Source organism: Numida meleagris, chromosome 12 (assembly GCF_002078875.1).
Source record: "Numida meleagris isolate 19003 breed g44 Domestic line chromosome 12, NumMel1.0, whole genome shotgun sequence".
Taxonomy (NCBI): Eukaryota; Metazoa; Chordata; class Aves; order Galliformes; family Numididae; genus Numida; species Numida meleagris.
The window spans coordinates 1,181,612-1,200,355 of NC_034420.1; the positions used below are offsets into that span (position 1 = coordinate 1,181,612).

The 18,744-nt window shown below is 49.6% G+C and overlaps 1 protein-coding gene across 2 annotated transcripts in view; it reads right to left on the minus strand.

The window, feature by feature from the left end:
* The window catches only part of HDAC3 (histone deacetylase 3), a 14,053-nt gene continuing 459 nt past the window's right edge, over positions 5,151-18,744 (minus strand). The window contains exons 3-15 of one of the 2 annotated variants that reach the window (XM_021410369.1): positions 13,862-14,004; positions 12,747-12,828; positions 11,556-11,612; positions 11,405-11,460; positions 9,057-9,190; positions 8,691-8,771; positions 8,526-8,599; positions 8,216-8,280; positions 7,801-7,890; positions 7,620-7,678; positions 7,136-7,215; positions 6,561-6,718; positions 5,151-6,357 (exon numbers count right to left, since the gene is read on the minus strand). In XM_021410369.1, coding sequence (XP_021266044.1) covers positions 6,288-6,357; positions 6,561-6,718; positions 7,136-7,215; positions 7,620-7,678; positions 7,801-7,890; positions 8,216-8,280; positions 8,526-8,599; positions 8,691-8,771; positions 9,057-9,190; positions 11,405-11,460; positions 11,556-11,612; positions 12,747-12,828; positions 13,862-14,004 — 1,149 coding nt within the window. In that variant the 3' untranslated portion in view covers positions 5,151-6,287. Of the gene's footprint in view, positions 6,358-6,560; positions 6,719-7,135; positions 7,360-7,619; positions 7,679-7,800; positions 7,891-8,215; positions 8,281-8,525; positions 8,600-8,690; positions 8,772-9,056; positions 9,191-11,404; positions 11,461-11,555; positions 11,613-12,746; positions 12,829-13,861; positions 14,005-18,744 lie in introns of those variants that run through there. The other variant, XR_002442760.1, reaches the window with a different exon arrangement.

The following is an 18,744-nucleotide window of genomic DNA, read 5'->3' on the forward strand; positions in this document are numbered from 1 at the left end:
TCTGCCCAGGTGTTGTGCTCACTGCCACCCGGGTCCTGCTGCTCTTCCTCATGCACAAAGGTAGGGAAATAGCAGCAGCCCCATGGAGGATTGTGGTGGATGTGGGACATCGCTCTTAGCGCAGAGCAATGCATCCATCCCAACCTGTCTCGTCCCCCAAACTCACGACGTTGCCATGGGACGGGGATCTTGGAGGATTGCAGCCTGCCTTCCTGCGGGCACAGGGGAGAGCCGTGCACTCTGCTTCCCTTTAACTTAAGCTTCGGGTCCTGCCATGGAGCTCAGCAGCACCACCAGCACTGCCTACAGCCAACCCTGCCCTGCCTCCAAGCTGCATCAGGATGCAGGCATGGCTGAGCCAGGAGAACTGCCTCTCCCCTCGTGGCTGGTGGGACCTCATTGTCCCAGAGGGCTTCCAGCTCTCCTCAAGGGCCAGTCCCAGGCTCCAGAGGGGCAGCAGAGCCCTGGTGAGAGGCATCCCAGGGCCATGAGGTCACATAAAGCTGGGCTCTGTTTTACCAGTGCTGCACTGGGTGCTGATTGAGCAGTGTGGCCTCCATCTTCACCCTCAGATCGCTTTCTACAAGGCAGAGGGCTGAAAGCATTCAGACAGCACCAGCAACAAAACCTCATTAAATACCCAAGCGCATTCACCAGGGGCTGCAGCCTAAGCAGCACTGGGTACTGATGGAAACCCCTCCCTCTGCAGAGAGCAGGCTTCTCCACAGACTATGGAATTCAGTGCCACGGAAAGCCTCAGCAGGATGATGCTGACGAGAGCTTGCTCAGGTGGAAGCACAAGGTGCAAAGCAGTGCTTAAATGTAGGCCTCACCTTGGTCCAGCTCGGTCTGTATGAACCATCCCTGGGGACAATCTCTCACTTGAGGCATGCAGCTCCACTCAAGGCAAGGGCAGGTGTAGGGAGGAGGATGCCCGCTCCTGGTGGATGCAGAGTGACATGGAGCTGCTGCTGGTGGCAGGACGTTCCCCGCAGTGCCAGGGAGCGGAGCAGCAGATACTGTTTGTCTCTTGGTGTCTTCAAGCTCTTCTTTCAGCCTGCTGACCTGAAGCAGAAACAAGAACAGGCAGAACGTGGCTCAGTGTCTCAAGAGAAGCAAGGCCAAGTCTGAAGGGACAGAACCTGTCACCCACAGATTCTGCTCAGAGCGAGGAGAGGTGTGAGCAGAGCTACCACAAACACACGCCAGTCTCAAGCAGCAAAAAGCTGAACGTTTCATAGAATCACAGAATGGCCTGGGTTGAAAAGGACCTCCAAGATCATCCAGTTTCAACCCCTCTGCTGTGTGCAGGGTCGCCAACCACTAGACCAGGCTGCCCAGAGCCACGTCCAGCCTGGGTGTCCTCACACTGGAGCCAGGTCACTGCAGTGCAGGGCTGGCATAGGCGTGCAAGGGGGATGATGGACAAAAGGCAAGAGGAAAGATTCAAGACCGACAGTATTACTCATGTTTAATCCACAATTCAAGTGTTTTCCTGTGCACAACCCCAACTCATCAGCTCACTCAAACAGGAGAATTTCCCTTCCAGCTCCTGCTCCTCCACAGCTGTTTGCTGTTTCTCCACATCCAGGTCCCCCCCGTGCACAGAGCAGTTTCTTCACCCAGTCCCACTTTTCATTTTGATTTGCAGCCTTTACCGTGCAGTCAGTTCTGGGTCCAGCTGCAGAGGCAACGAGCAGATGGGCTGAGCAGAGATGTACAAGGAATGCAAATGTAGGGTTAGGTGCAACATATAATTCCCCAAAACCTCTAAAGCTTCACCCAGCCAGCCCTCCCTCAGCACTCCACGTGACCAGTGGTAGAGGTTCATGCCTCTGTCTAACCCATGAGAACAACAACTAACAGCTGATCCTCAGTCCCATGCTGTTGGGTTTGCTCTAGAGCCACGATCCTGCAGGGCTGGGCTCAGCTGAGCTCCAACCAGCAAAGGGTGCCCCAAACCTTTCAGAGGTGGTACAGCTTCGGGGGGGGGGACCAGGCAGGCCTATGGAAAACAAATCCACTCAGGGTGACCATAAAACTACAGGGACCTGAAGGACCTTAGAAGCAGGAGTGCACTTGGGGAACTGCTGTAGGTGCTTCCCTGCCACACACCTCTGCAAGCACCAGCTGTGGTCGGTGGCACAGGCAGGATGCTGGGCTGGACAATCAGACAGAACAAATAAAGATGCGGTCTGGTCCCCTGGGATAAGTTCTTTTAAATAACAACCTGGCTGTTTAGATAGCACCGAGTCTCTGAGATCTTGGAACGTCCACCAGAAGCAGTAAAACTCGAACAGGCCAGCAGCAGCAAGCAGACTCACATACTAACTGGCCCCAGCTGCGTGACTGGCACCTTCATTGCAGGCAGCAGTGAGTGCACCCTCCTGCTGGCAGCAAGCTCTGCTGCCACTCATGCCAGTGCAGCTTCCCCTGAAGGAGCTCAGAAAACAGCTTACAGCGAGCTCAGAGTTGCTAGGGACCTTGCAAAGAAGGCAGTTGGCTCTTGTTCTACTTAGACCTCCCAATAAATTCCTTCTTTGTATCCATCCCAGTAAGATGGAACTGCCCAGAGATTGAAGTGGCTTTTGACTTACCCAAAAGTTTTGTGTTCCAGGCCCTGCTTTAACTTGGGAAGCTCTCAGAATGGTGGCTGAGCAGGCAGGCTGGCCACGGGCTCCTCCAGGTGCCTTGAACTGAGGGTCAGGATCGCTCCCATCAGTGATGTGGGCAGGACCCCATCCCACCCCAGTGAGCATTCCGTCCCCGTAGAGCTGCTGTTGCTTGCTGGTTCCTCTCTAGATCCTAAGGAGAAGCACAGCAGTTGTAAACACCCTTGTCACCCTCGAGCTGTGCTCAGAAGCAAAGCACCATTCACCATTTAGAGCACATGCTATTGCATAGGAGCGGTGGTAAGTACGACTGTTATTAAGCTTATCCAGTAGTCATTAGAGAGAGAAATCCACTGGGAGAGGAAGCAGAGATGTGGCTTTACCCATAGCCTGCTTTCAGCTAACAGAGGCAAAGCTCCTTGCCCTAAGTTCTTGCACAAGGCCAACCTGCTGCCCAGGTAAACTCCAAAGCTATTAATGGAGCTGCAAAGAAAGGAACACGCCATTCAGGTACCATTAAAAAAAAAAAAAATAAAGAACAAAGTACTCTGAGCTCTGAACGGAAAACATTAACAGAACACTAATGGGAAAAGCTAGGAGCAGAACTACCAGCTGTATGAGGTGCACTGTCCTCAGCCCTCTGGGCACTACCAGCACCACGAGCACTGCAGACCCCTCCCAGCTGGTAACCACCTCCCAGTGCCTCTGCATTGCAAGGCACACAGTGTGCATCAGAGAAGGATTTTCCCTGCGTTCCATAAGCTGCCTGGCTGGCACAGTACAGGATCCGAGCTCCACTGCCCAGCCCTGCCACGCAGTCAGTAATGGCACACGTTCAGTTACACGTGGCATTGCCCAAGGTAGCATGCACTTGCTGCTAAGTGCTCTTGCTCTCTGCAATCACTATGGAAGACATTAGTGGTTATGTGTTATTTCAAACCGGTAAAGCACAGCAGAATGCAGCTTTTGGCCTGCTGAGAATTACGCCCTGCACGGCAGGAATAGAGGCCAAACTTGCAGATTTACGAGTTATCTGAATGACAATATCGTGGCAGGCTCACCGTGGCTGGAGGCTGACAGCGGGGTGTGCGGACATCCAACTGCCCGGCAGAAATCCTTGGAACTTCCTTTATTTTAGTCTGTAAAACGATCATCTGAAGAGCTACATAAAGCTTTTTAAACAGAGCACAGAAAACAAAATGCAAATTGATGAGGAAGGAAAGGTCCCAGCTCTGTGGAAGCCCAGCAGAGGGGAAAGGAGGATGACAAAGGGAGGGGACAGGCTCCACGGGACCAGAGCTGTGTGAGCATCACAGCAGCACTTGCCATACGTTTTTAAAACGGGCCTTTCCCTAGCACAGATGGGATGTGGTAGGGCTGGAAGAGGTCACTTCATTGCTCCTGTTTTTAAAACCAGAAACCAAGTGGGAAAGCTGCACTCCAGCCCATGCTGGGCTGCAGAGGGCAGACACAGATCCTACCCAAGGTGGGGGCTGTGGGTCACAAAGGCTCCCAGGGGAGGGGGGAGGAAGAAGCATGACAGCATCGTTGGGTTTTGAGCACTGTTAGGAAAAGTTGTGCTAGTTTAATTCTCTATTCATTTCGGCTATTTTGATTAATTGACGATTTGAAGAGTTATTTTTGATTTTGACGTGGGTGAGGGCTGGGCAGGAGGAAGGGGCTGAACAGCAAGACTCACCTGAGATCCTGGGTGTGCAGTGGCAAGCAGGTATCTAGAGAGGAGATGGCCACCTGCGAGCTTGCAGTAATCAGCAGCCGAAATCAAATTCTGCAAAGATCAAATTGTTGCACAGAAGGGTTTGACAGGAGTGGAGATGAGGCGATGCCCGGCTGTGGAGGCCCAAGCAGGCTGTGCCAGCAGGCCAGCCTCACCTGCACAGGGACATCCCGTGCCTCTCACTTCCTGCAGCTGGACTTTGATGGAGTCAACTTGAGCTGCAGCCGGAACCTCATGGGTGGAAGAGAGGTTCCAAGCAGGCAGCCAGCTCCCAGCAAGCCCCAGCTTCCAGTGCTGGCTGCCTCTCAAGGCCAGGCCCAACAGAGGCCAAAGCCCACCTGGCCTCCAGATGCCATGAGCAGAGCTGCTCGCCAACTGCATCCCCATGGATGTGAGGACAAACCTTTTGCAGGTCACGGCAGCACCATGCTGCTGCCTGGCAGGAAGATTTGTGAGCCCCTGCCCAGCCCAGGCACTGGTGGCACTGGGGACAGGGAGTGAAAATGGAATGGCAGCAGAACCAGAAACGGAGACCAGCTGATGTGTGCCTGGGGAACACAGGAAGAGCAGCGTCTCAGGGAGCATGCAATGTAAAGAACCTGCATTTAAAACAAGGGTTTTACATGGGCTCTGCATCAACCTGGCTCAGCTCTCCCTGTTCCAGAGGTGTAAGCAGGAGGAGCCACAAGCCCCAAACCCAGGGCTCCCCTCACTGCTCCGGCACTATGTATGCAGCAGTGTACACTTCAAAGGAGGACAGGAGCCAAAAAGGCACAAGCATTAAACAGACAAACAACAGATCAGGTAAGAAAAATACTGCCTCTTCGTTTAATGTTTAAAGACATCAGTAAACAAACAGAACAGTACGCACAGTAAGAGGCTGAGCCCCTCCCCTCTCCCCAGACAGCACCCTCCAAACCACAAGAGGAGCAGGTGACAGTGCAGGAGAAGGAGCAGCGAAGTCTGGAATCTGGGAAACCTCTGCTGTGTGAGGACAAGACAACACGACCTGCAGGAAGCAGCCTCCCTCACCCACGAGCAGTGACATCTCCAGGGTGTAGTCATGGGGGGGTGGTTTTTTGCTCCAAGTGAGCAGCCCGAGTCTCTTGCAAACACACCTGTGAACTTGGAAAACACAGCTGGAAGCTATGTTAGACCTGTGAGACACGCTATGTACTGATCTCGGCAACCAAATCGCTGTTTCACAGTGATTTTAACCTTTCAAAGAATTTAAAAAAAAAAAAAATGGGGGAGTTAGGTCCAACTTGGCAAAGCGTTGCGTTACCCATTTGGGAGTGAAAGCTGAGTACAGGGGAAATGAACAAGACTACACTGCATTCATTCTTTCACCCTGCTCCAACCACGCGCCCGACCCCTACCCCAGAACGGGCCTTGTCTTCTTGGATGGTTTTCCTTGAGCTGTGGAGCAGCAGGAGGGTGGAAAGGATACGAGGAAGCAAGCCTCGGTGCAGGCTGCAAGAGGACAACCGAGTGGGCACCTGAGCTGAGGGCTGGGGACACAGGGATGTGGCAGGTGTGCTGCTGACGAGGCAGAGGTTCTAGGCACGCTTCAGCTCCCACCTTTCCAGCAGAAGCCTGCACAGGAGCTGAAGAAGCTGACTGAGCCAGAGAGCGGGGCTCAGAAGGCAGCTGTGCGGCTGCCAGCCAGTCCACGGCACGGGTCCGAGCGCTGCTTGAATTTTCATTCCCCAGAGTGCTGACAGGTGGAACCGTGACGCATGGTGGAAAGGAAGGAACATGTTACGCCGCTCTCTGCCTTGCAGGGAACAGAAGTCTGCAGTGGTGCTGTTTTCTGCTGCCACCACATGCAATCAAATATGAAGGGAGGGCTCACTGGCTCCCACGCAGCTCAGTTAACCGCACCAGTGTCCAACATGGGACCCCCCCCCACGGTCCAGAGTCCCACACCAGATTCCTCAGATCTCAACGTCACTCTCTTTGTCGTTGTCGTGGTCACCATCATAAAACTCGTTGGCAGCTTCAGGCCTGGGGGGGGAAGGACAATCAATATCAGTGAGGAGAGCCCTGACAGAGAAAAATGCCTACAAGAAGTCCCACTGCAGGTCAGAAGATGGCCTGCACCCACACACCCCGTGAACTGTTTTATGAGAAGACCACACGTTTAGAGTTGAGAGGATCCTGCAGGGACAGAAAGGAAAGCTCACTGCACCAGAACATTAGAGCTGTACCTGCTGTAGTTTTCCTCGGAGCCTCTTTCCTCTGGATCAGGCTCATCTGTGCGATCGTAGCTCAGCAAGTCAGAAGGGACGTCGTGGATCTGCACGCTGGGAGCATGGTTCAACATTTTCAGATTCTCAAATATTGTCTGCCTGATCTGATCCAAGTACTACTTAGGGAAACAAACAAACAAACAAACAGAGAGGGATCATCACTGGCAGATCTGACGCTTTGCTCAGAGCCACAACGATCTGCGCTACTGCCTGCCTGCATCATCTGTGTGGGGGCCATGAGAAATGCCTTTGTGCAGAAAGCTGTTTAGCAGAGCAGAAGAGATGGGAGAGTTAATTCAACCACTGAGACTCCAGCACTCAAAAAACAGCAGGACAATCCAGCAGTTCTCAAATACTATAGACCCTTCGAGACTTGCTGACATCCCAGAGAAAAGCCTGCGTTTGCTCTATCAGCTTTCTGCTGCCACAAGAATTCCTTGCCTGGGCTCCACCTGGTTTTGCAGGACAGAGCATCAACCACGGGGTTTGGGGCTACACATCTGGACACCGCTGCAAGGCTTGCAGGCGCTCACCTGCCTGGAGTTCTGATTTTCAATCCTTGTACTGACATCGGGATGAAGAGTGAAATCTGGAGCGAAGTATTCAAAGTACTCTGTGAAGGCATGAGCAAGAGTTAAAGCACAAAGGCAAGGGAGTCAGTCAGCAGCTGCACAGCTCTGCAGGGAAGCAGAGCTCACTCTCCCACCAGCTAGAGGTAACCAGATCCTATAAACCACAGCGATGTACAACTCTGCAACTGCAAGAAATTATATGAAACAGGAGAGTCAGCAGAAGTAATGCTCAAGTCACCGAAGTGATCCAAACAAAATGCTGAGCAGACACATCCTTACTGCATCAGATAAGCCTACAAATGGGAGACAGAAGGAGATCAGGACTAAGGCCAAGAAGTGCTGTCACTATGGCTCTGGTCAACACAGAATTAAGTGCTAAATCTTCAGCTGATACAACAACTGCTCTGGCTCAACTAATAAGGAAAACAAGGGAACCTGAACTTACCACTGTACGGGAGCTCTTCACTAATTGCTTCATCTACAAGCAATGATGTTTCGTAAGTCCTAAAAAAAAAAACAAAACCAGACTAAGACGAGCTCAGTCTAGAGAAAGCTACAGGGTGCATGTGGGGACAAAGCCCACAGCAAATGCTTCATCAGATACCCAACAAGCCCATAAGACTCACCAGCACCGTGCCACATTGCGGACTGTGTACCCGCCTCCTCCCAGTACCAGTAAGGGGATGTTGAAACTCTTTACGTACTCCACGCACTCCCTAGAAACCCCAAAGAAACACATCAAAGCTGCTACCTGCAGCACACGTTCACATGGCAGAAATTTCACTGTGCAATCCACCACCACCACGGCTGGTGTGACAAACGTGGGGCTCAGGGCTCCTACCCAGGGAGCCTGAACCATGTGCTACTCTCTGTGAACTACTGCTTTCCTACAAAGCCCCAATCTGAGAGTCTCAACACAACAGTTTAAAACAAATGAACAAAAGAAGTTGGTGCAGCTGGAAGACCAAAGTCAAAGCTCAGGTCTCACAACAGAGGACCATCTGCAGTCCTCTCGCTGTGTCCCAAGCCTGCTGTACTTACCCATGCCCTCTTATACTGAGGTTAAAGCAGCCCAAACGGTCGCAACCCAGAGAGTCAGCACCACACTGGGGAAGAGAAAAAGAACAGACAGAAAAAGAATTTTGGCTAGATAGGCATTGACTTCCAGACACACACTGGCAACTCCTGCTCCTCTTCCAGCTTCATTCAGCAAACGTGACTTCACCGAGCAGTTTGTCTAGGACACACCAACCCTGACCTCCCAGAACAGGGAGGAACACATTTAAAAAATGCCCCTTAAACTACAGCCTCTGACAAGAACGTACATGTGCACAAAGGCTTGTTTCCTTACCTGCAGTACTATGCAGGTGGGCTGATAGTAATCTACCACCTGGTTAATGACTGGCTGGAAGAGGTGTTTATAACCTTTGGAGAGAAAAACAAGTTTGCCATGGCTCTGGAGAAAAGGACCAACAAACATCTGGGCAAGGGAAAAGGGCAAGGGACACCTACTTACTTTGGTCATCAATGCCATCTCGTAGAGGCACATTGAGGCAGTAATAGCGACCGCTCTCTGCACCAACTTCATACATGTCCCCTGGCCAAAAAACAGACAGAAGGGTCACAACAACCCTAAGACCTCACAGGTGCCAAAAGGCCAGGTCTGCTCTGGGTTGAGATCTCTGTTAACACAGCTACAATCTCTGTTTACTACAAAGAATTATAGTTCTGTTCCTCTCTAATCACTGCTTCTCCCAGGCTTTTTCTTCCACCGTTTGTCCCCGCAGTTCTAATCGAATCATTTTAAACCCCTGAACTCCAGCAGCACTTTTGAAGGACTCTGAAACAAGGCCAAGTTCACGTTATAAAGGAAGCTACATACCTGTACCAGGAAAGAAATAGTTCCCATATTTATGAAATGACACCGTCATGACACGGTCCGTCAAGTAGAAAGCTTCCTGCACACCATCTCCGTGATGGATATCAATATCAATATACAGAACACGTGGGTGGTATCTACCAGAAACGGGAGGAAAAGCAGCATTATTGTTTGCTGTACACTCAACCACACCGTTATCCATACGCCTCAACATCACCCAGTGCTCTGAGAATCCCCACTGAGGTCTACCTGCAAGCCCACCTGCCAGAACAACTCAACCATCTCATGCCAAATAGCTTTAGATGTGCTACATTTATGCACAGCGTCCACTTAAGCACACACCCCACTGAAACATTTTCTTCTGTTGTGCCTGGAAAGAGACCGTAGAACAAAAAGTTTTCAGATAGGGCCAGAAATACTTTGGAAACCACAGAAAGAGAATTTTAACCACAAGGGTTAGAGAGCTGCGTTTTGCGTTCCCCTCCTCCCCCTAGACAATCTGCCAGTTAGTTAATCTTTAAGAACTCCAAGAATTTTTACACATATCTGGAAATGAATGGTAAGTCAGCCAAGGAATGCTCGCTGCCTCCTCGTGCCAGCACTGTGTGCACACGGGCTAGTACCAGTGCCACCAGGCTGGGCTGCAGAGGCTGCCTTGTTCTAAACAGGGAGCAGGAGGCTGGGGTGCAGAACCTACTGCTGTGGAAATCAGGGCAGAGTGCTGTCACCCTCTCACGACAAGCACCATCCTTGAGGCAACATTGTGAGAGGCTGATTAACAACAGCAGGGGTGAGGGAAGCACTGAGCACAGCGCGAGTCACAATGTATGTACAGGTATAGACGGGAAAAAGAAGGGTAAGTGAATTCTAGAAGGCTCCCTTTGGCACAGCCACTCAAACAGGCATTTCAGGCACGACGTTTACCAGCCCGCTGGGTCACAAAGACAGAGGAGGAAGAATGGGAGATCATCAGAAGCAAACACACTGGTGTAACGGTCAAAGTTGACACGCAGGTGACTGCACTGGTACTGTCAAGCACTGCAGACATGGCACTAAGCCACACCCTGCCTCTCAGCTCCAGGGAACTCCCACAACTTTTCCTAAGGAAATGCTGCATCTGGTCAGTCCCCAGCGAGCAGGGGATCTGGCACGCGTGCCAATACCCTAGCAGGAGGGACCTGAAAAAACAAGACAGCACTGAAACAGAGAGGAGGAACGCGTGGTTCACACCATCTGTCTGCTGGAAACACGGTGTTAAGTGAGGCTGCAGTGACCTAATCACGCTGGCTGATGGCGCTGAGCCATGCTGATTAGCAGAACAGCACCTCGTCTCAGCATCCCACAGACACAAAAGGTCACAACATTGCCCAGGTTATTTATCCTGTAGACAGATGATAGCAAAGAGAAGAAGGGGCTGCACAGACACAGCCTTTGAGTAGGGGGAGGAAAAGAGCTTTTCAAAAACATGGAACAAAAGAATAAGGACACAGTATAATCTCCCATGAGGAGTAATTGAAACCTCTAGGAAACAGGACTCACGTGAGACAAGAAAAGAGATGTGCACAGATACAACAGAAAAGACCTGAGGTCCCAAACTCAAAATAGGGAAGGCTGGCAGAGAGGAAGGAGGTGCAAGAAACCCCAGTACATTCCATAAGTCTGCCTTTGCAAGTAAGCTTGCCATTAGTCATATAACTATTTTCTGGTCAACCAACCAGAATCCCCAAATCTGGTTTTTTTTTTGGTTTAATTCTGCAACATCTTGCCTCAGATTTAGTGATAAGTTGGGCATGTTAGAGCAAAAAAAATACACCACTGACTAATCCAAGAAATGTGAGGTATTTCTCTCTTCCCTCCATTCTGATTTTATTTTTCGTTTTCTAAAAATTAAAAAAAAAAACAACCCTCTTTTCTATTCAAAGCAAGTGTCCTTTGACCATCTAAGAGTTACCCAAATCCTGTTCTTAACCCAGTCAAGCAAAAAGAAAGATGTGTGTCATTTAACTCTCCAGTGAGACGTACTCTGCATTTACCTACACAAGGCTCACTGAGGCAAAAACGTGGGGAGCCAGGAGACCCTGAAATGGCCATTTCACAGATGAAGGAGGAGAAACAGAATTGAACTTTTCCCGATGAAAAAGAGCAGCAGAGTAACAAAACTGGAGTCAGATGTTCCAATTCTTAAGATCCCTTGTGTGCAAAGAAGAGATCGAGTCCATCTTGGACTCCAGAAAGGAACAGCCAGCAGCCAGATGAGGGAGAGAGATTCAACAGAGAGAGGAGAGCAGGGAAACAGCAGAGGGAAGTCACACACCAGCCAGAACAGTACTGCACCTGCCCCACATCCTTACTTGAGCAGCTCCAGGATGCCGATAACTATGTCGTTGACGTAACAAAAGCCAGAAGCCTGCCACACAGAGAAAACCAGACAGAGTTAGGACTAGGTCAACGGAGAACAGCAGGCTCACAGACATAGAGGAGGATGCAGGTACACCTCATTACCTCAAACTTTTTGGCGTGATGTAGGCCTCCTGCCCAGTTTATTGCAATATCACAGATCTGAAAGGAAAGGTAAGTCAGTTTAACACGGCAATATGGTTATAACAACCTTGCATCCATTTTGATAGTTAGAAGGGACTCAGGCCAGCCCTGCACTGTGGCCCACACACACTTCTCTGCCCACTGCTTCACCCATAGAGGCCCTTCCAAAGCTCTGTCTTGCTCACTAGTCCAATGAACATATTAACTGTGTGCTTTACATTCCCCTTCAGATTTAGAAAAGACCACCTCCCCTCCATCCAGCACCAGGCAGAACACCTGGCACATGTAGCTTTTTCCTGTGTTAGTCTGTTATGCTCATCAGACCTTTCCCAGAAGTATTCTCTCTGAAAGACTCACACCTCTGGGGCTTTGTTTGATATCCTCCCCAGCAGTCCTCTTCTTCAGGCCTGAGTGGTGCCATTTAATGCATTTCCATAGCAGAGACCTAGCAGCATTCTGGAGGTCTCTCAGCAGGTGGGTTCTACAGTGCTGAGAGCACTTTGTGGCTTTACCTTGTGTAGTATGAGCAAGCTGTGACTCCCTGGATTAAACAGCTAAATGGTTGCTTCTGAAGGCATATGAGGAGCAGCTGAGGGAACTGGGGCAGTTCAGTCTGGAGAAGAGGATGCTTGGGACAGACAATAACACTCTATACAGCTACCTGAAAAGAGGATGGAGCATGGAGATAACAGTCTCTTTTCTCAGCTGACAAATGATAGGATGCAAGGCAACAGCCTCAAGTTGCATCAGGGGAGGTTTAGATTGGTATCAGGAAGAGTTTATTCACAGAGAGGGTGGTCAGGCATCAGAGCAGGCTGCCCATGGAGATGGTGGAGTTCTCATCCCTAGAGGTATTGAAGAGGCTTGTAGATGTGGTGCTTATGGACATGGTTTAGCAGTAGACTTGTGTTGTTAAGTGGATGGTTGGACTTGATAATCTCAGAAGTCTTTTCCAACTTAAATGAGCCTATAATTCTATCACTTTAATCACACAGGAATGTTCTTAACCTTCACAGTCTTATAGTGGGAAGAATTTACACTGCAACAAAGCAGGGCTTGCTACATTGTTACACTAAACACATTCACATCCTTAAATTGATAGCCAGTTGTCTTATGCCAGTGTTTCAAAGACAAGCCCATCAGCTCAGTTACCTTGTTGTTCAGCTGCGTTGCTCCCTGCAGGGAGGCCCCAGTATAGCGAGAGCAAAACTCAAAGAGCCCTGGAAACACCGGGCTGAAAAAAAAAAGAAAGAAGTCGTGATTCAAACACAGAACATCTTCTCATTCCTCCCCACTTCTCCCAAGCAAAGCCAGGATAGCTGGTCCTGAAAGCTCTCCTCTGCCCACAGCATGCAGACACTGTGCAGAGCCAGTACAGGCACTGGATCTCTAGGAGAGTATAGAAACAGAGGATGTGGAGCTTGCGTGTCACTAACACACAGGCATCATTTCACAAGTGCCATTCATGGACAAGTTAACAGCTTAAAGACTTTTACTTTCCTCCTGTACTCTGATAAGTGGTTTCTGATCATCAGAGCAGTAATGCTGCAGAACAGCCTTCTGGTACCCAGCCTAAATATTAAAAACCTGGCTATACTAATGCCTTCCTGGGATAACACACTGTTCTCTATCTAATGTAACTCCCCTTGTGCTAGTACTTACAGCTTTCTCTTCCAAAGAATACAAAAGAACAATCTTATTCTCTGACAGCCATTACTTTCCTCAGTCAGACAAGGCATGCCTGCCTACTTCCTCAGTCACACGGAGCCTTTCTACACACTTCTTTCAAGGTTCATCTCTCATGAACATGAAAGACTGGAACTGAATATTCTTAACAAGCTCTCAGGTGAATACAGAAGCATGCAACTCTCCTCAGTCCTACCTGAAAAATCAGGCTCTCAAAGCTACCTTGGCTTTTAACAAGCACATACTAAGGTAGCTAAAATGACAGGCAATTATTTGAACAAAAATAGCATTTTCAAGAAGAACTGGAGGTTCTGCAGGAACAAGCGGAGATACAGACTCTAACCCAACAAGCTTATGACGTAAATACAGATCTAAAAAGGAGGATGATAAGATCTGAAGGGAAAGGAATCAGGGAGGTTCCAATAATCTGACATGCTCAGGAGGGGCATGCAACCATTCTGGTTAAAAAAAAAAACAAACATAAGAACCAGTACACACTACAGTAGTTCTCCAGACACGAGCAGTGCAGGATCACAGCAGCCTTTCTGCCTCCAGGCTCGCAGGAGGCACGGAGCACTCACCAGTCATCGCCCACGTTGAAGGCATTGAGGCTTTTGGTGAAGCCCTGCATGTTGTTGGGACTCACTCTCTGCAGGAAGTCTATGTAGTCCTCGGAGTGGAATCGGCACATGTCATGCTGCGATGCCTGGTACGGCTTGAAAACCTTCAAGAGAAAGACAAGACTTACATCCTGTCCAAAGCTGTGTTTGCTTTGACTGTAAGAAATCTCAGGCTGACAAATGACCCGCACAAAGTGTATCTAAAAGTGTTCCAGTTCATTGGCTTCTTGATATTCGTGTTCATTTCCATGCAACAGGTTGCTCCACAAAGCCTGTTTTCTGACTGATTTCTATCTTTTAGCCATAAGTGCTTCTCCTGCCCTTCATAATAACTGCAGCTTCTCCCATATGCTCTCTGATCCCTTCTTTCCACCACTATCCCCTCACCCCTTGGCTGGGCAAAACAAAACAGCTGAATCCAAAACTTCAGCTCTGTCTTCATGGGGAGCACAAGTCTCTCACCAGCCATCATCAAGCTTGCAACGCCTTGGTGTAACGGTGCTTTCTGTCCCCCTGTCAGAGCTGCCTGTGACGGGCTGGTAAGTTGAGAAGTTAATTTGGAGAAGGCTCGTGGACAGATGGAACATTTGCATAGGCTTTGTTTCCTTTGGAAAGCCAGCTAAAAACAGTCATGGGGCTGGACAGACTCGAATTAAAGTTCTCATGACAACACACATTTGCCAGTTTGGCACTTAACACGCATACCTCAACAAACAGGAAGTTAAAAATCAACACCACGTACCCAAAAAGGGGAAATTAAAGTTACCCTGAAACCAATAAAACAGAATCTTTTGTGTTTCAGAACTTGCCTTAATTAAAGCAAACACTTTATAAAAAAAAAGTTGGAAGATTAAAAAAAAAACATAAGAAGCATGAGCTCATCTCCAGAGGGAGAATGTGCTGGGGCAACTCCCACAGCACGCCTTCCCTGGGCCAGGCAGAACCCCTGATACTTTTCAGAGGTAAAATGCAGACTAACAAACATGGCATCTCCTTTACTGTGCAACTGTACTGCTCGGCACGTGGCACGGTGCTTTCCCTGTGAATGTGTGGGGCTCTGCTCCTCAGAGGCTGCTGCCTGGGATAGCTGGAACCAGGAGGGTGGGACTGGCAGGCAGGGCCACCAGAGCTGAAGGTGGGGCAGGACCCCACAAGGACTATTGGGAATGCTGATGACTGATTAACTCAAGACCACAATGTCACAGAAAAGAAGCAACGCTCCCAGGATATTACGAGGTGCTCTTGGACAAAAAAATGTAGGCACTTGGGATTCAGAGCAGAAAGGAGGGAAGGAAAACAACAAAAAAATCCAACACCAAAAGCTTCCAGACCTACTCACTGCTGGTAAAAGGGGAAAGCTGACTCCTTCCCTCTCCTCTTGCCCTTCACCCGCTGCAGCCACAACCCCAGGCACCTTCCTGAGCATGCCTGGCACTCAGCCCCTCGCTCAGCCAGCTCAGCACAAAGCTCTCCTGGTTTTGCTGAGTGACCGAGTTCCATCGGTTCCCACAGGATCCAGCAGCTTCCAGATGCAGCACAGGAAAGGCAGCAGGAACACGCAGCAGAAGAGCACAGAAGATGAGCAGCAAGACAATTCTCTCTCTTTGAGCAATGCTGAGACCTAAAGGTTTGTCCACCACAGCCACAAACGGTCTGGGAAAGGTGTCACAAGGTAAACTCGACTTCAGCTACCTTGACAAAATAGCAGCCTCTGGTTTGGAGGCGGCAGGGAAGGCAGATAATGATGTAACCATAGCACAAAGTTAACAGGGCCTTTTATAGTCACAGCTGGCCAATAATGTCCTGTTTTTCTTTGCTTGTAACTCTGCCAGTCACTGGCTGCTCAGGACGAAGTTTCCTCTGTGGTTTTCAGCTTCATGAGGAAAATATAACCCCCTCCCAAAAAAAAAAAGTTTCAAGGCTAAGAACAGTGAAATGCACAGCCCTGCCTACTGCCTCACACAGACATGGATTTAACATTTAGACGTGTCATGTCAGAACGTGCTTTTTGCTGTTCCTGTAGGAAAATTCTCAACTCAGGAGAAACTACTCACAGAAGTCCATACATTTACAGTCAAAAATCTGACAGCTAAATTCTGCAAAGATTCTGTGCTCTCTGAGCATACTCCAGCCACAGCTTCCCCGGGAGAACATCAGGAATGGGGCAACTTCTTCCTGCTGTCTCAATGGTCTCAACTGCCTGTACCCAAGCAAGACAGGAGAAAGTAATCTGATAAAAAGGCAGAGAGGCACCTGAGAAGGGAAGAAAAAAGGGGAAGGAGGCAGAGAAAAAGCCTCAGAGGCTGGAAAGAGAAAGAGCAGGTTCTGCTGGGGCAGGAGAGAGGGGACAAGAAAACCAAAGGAAGGGAAAGGCAGGTATGGCAGGGTAGGTGGTAAGGACCAGGAGCTCACTGGAAAGAGAGAGCAGATAGGAAAGGGGTCAGAATATCCCCTACATGCTACATTCCATCACCACATGAAGCAGGGATTGGCCTCCCAGCGAGTGGCTGAAGTAGCCAGCATATACCAGCTTGAGGGTGGACTCTGCAGAGGGCTCAACTCTCAGCAGCTGCAGATTACTACACCTGCAAAAGCGCCCACAATGGTAGCTGAAAAATACAAAGGATGTGATGTTACCAAACACTAAACTGCAGGAGTAACACTGAATGCACAAGGGAGCTTTTTTAAGATTTAAACAAACTAAATTAATTCCAGATATTGCATCAAGGATCAGTTTCACTGGTCCATTTTAGCATCTCCTTTTTAAAAATTGATGCTGTGTGTGTTAATTTTGGGACAGCTCATTTTCTATTTCCTCCCACTCAATCTCCCTGTCTCTCACCACAGAGAGCGCACTGGCAGTGGAACAGCTTGAATTTGAGCCCATGCCAAATGCTGGGCACTCACGGAGCACTAAGAGATAACAACAAAATTGTGTGGCAGGTTCAAAGCAGCTGACATCCAGTTTTCCTGCTTGCATTAATTTCGCTGCTCACACTTTGCTACCATGCCTGCAAGAATTCTGCACCTTGTCCTGCCTCCTCAAATACTGTAAACACCACGCCAGAGTAAGATGTGCCAGAATCAACATTACTGCTCTCCTGTGCTCACAATAACACAGCTCTGATTTTAGTATCACCTGACTCCTGACTGCCTGGACAAGTGTCCTTTGAGGACAGGCTTTCTCTGCTACCACCACCAAACACCTAGTCAGATCCTTGAAGGTGCAGTGAAGATTGGTGACAGTTTGGGTTAGCCTTAATGCTGGGGAAGAGGAAGGCTGGGGAGCTGCCAGCAGTGTGGAGGTGCCTGGCCTAGCTGGAGTGATTGCTTTGTTTGCACAAAGCTGTCAGAGGAATGTGCATTTGCATCAGCATAACCTCCTGGTCATTGAGTTCAGACACCAGTTATGGGGAAGTTGCTGGTTTGGTGCCACAGAGAGCGGGGCCTGATTGCAAAGGGACAAAGGAACATAGATGGGACGTGTGAGCAGAGAGAGGAAGAGACAGCAGCAGCATCCCTGCATCTTAAAGCAGCGGTGGGTTTACCCCTTCTGTGCTATGCGTGATGATGCCTGTGACAGAAGTGCTCTTCGTTCCTTTTAATGAGGTAACTCCCATGAGAGGACACCATGTATGCACACGTATACAGATGGACTTGCTTGTGTCCAGGTACAAACATACACACAGGTACACATGACCAGAAAGGCGTGGAGCTGCAGCATACAGCCTCCTGGGGTGCAGCCTTTCCCCAGGGCACGTGAAGCAGATGACAGGCTCTGGGGACAACAACGAGCAGCCAGACCTGGGTTGTGAATCAGACACTGTGACCTGGAGGCGTGCCACTTGGCACAGGAATCTAATCACGCAGCGGCCAAAACAGGTCAGATGCGATCCCTCAGAACTGAGATGTGAACAAACTGGCCAAGAACAAAGGAAGCAGCCCCAGTGCATTCAGCAGCTCAGACAAAATATTCTGCAGGTCAAGATGTGCAGCTGCCATCTCAGAAGCATCAAGCAGGCACACAATTCTCACTATCCCTGCCTAGCTCTTTATCGTGAGACATCACACCCTGCACTGGAGGAACAGACAGCAAAATGAACAGGGATTCGCAAGAAAGGGGCTGAGCTCAGTGCCCCTCGTGCCAAGTGAAACAAAGTACTTCACCATAGGGGTACCACACATTTGTGGTGAGATTCTATTCTTCTCATACTTGAAATATAAGAAAACATAAGCTTTCTTTCTGAAGATCACTAAATGATGACTATGTTTTAACACAATTATACGGTCTAGCATACAGAAAATCTTCCCAGCAGTAACATGCTAGAATATGTTGAGTGAATTGGTGGGGTAGCAAGGATGTTGAAGACATTTATAAAGTACGAGATAGGATGACTGAACTCCACTGAGGCACTAGGACGGACCTGCCAGCCTCTGGAGAGCTTCTGTCAGCATACGATAACGCACAGCCCACACTGACCGCTGGATTCTGCTTAGAGGCAGCTCCAGGCACAGAAGTTTCACACCCAGTGTCACTCCTCCAGTGCCAGCTAGGCACAGCTCCACATGGGACGCTGACAGCCAGCAGTGACACCATGTCCTCAGAGTTCAGACAGGTGCTGGGGCTCGGCAGGCCCTCGGGATGCCAGTCAGCTTATAGCCATGTCTGCAAGCAGGCTGCTACCTGCTGGGCCCAGTATGGAGCTGAAGGGCACGAGAAGGCCCTACCGAACTTTCTAGTGGAGAACTCAGCAACGCAGGCCAAGCCTCAGCACTGACTGCGCCTGGGGCTGGCAGCTGGGAACCGGGGTTAGCAGCTCGGCTCCGCATGTGGAAGCCCCACG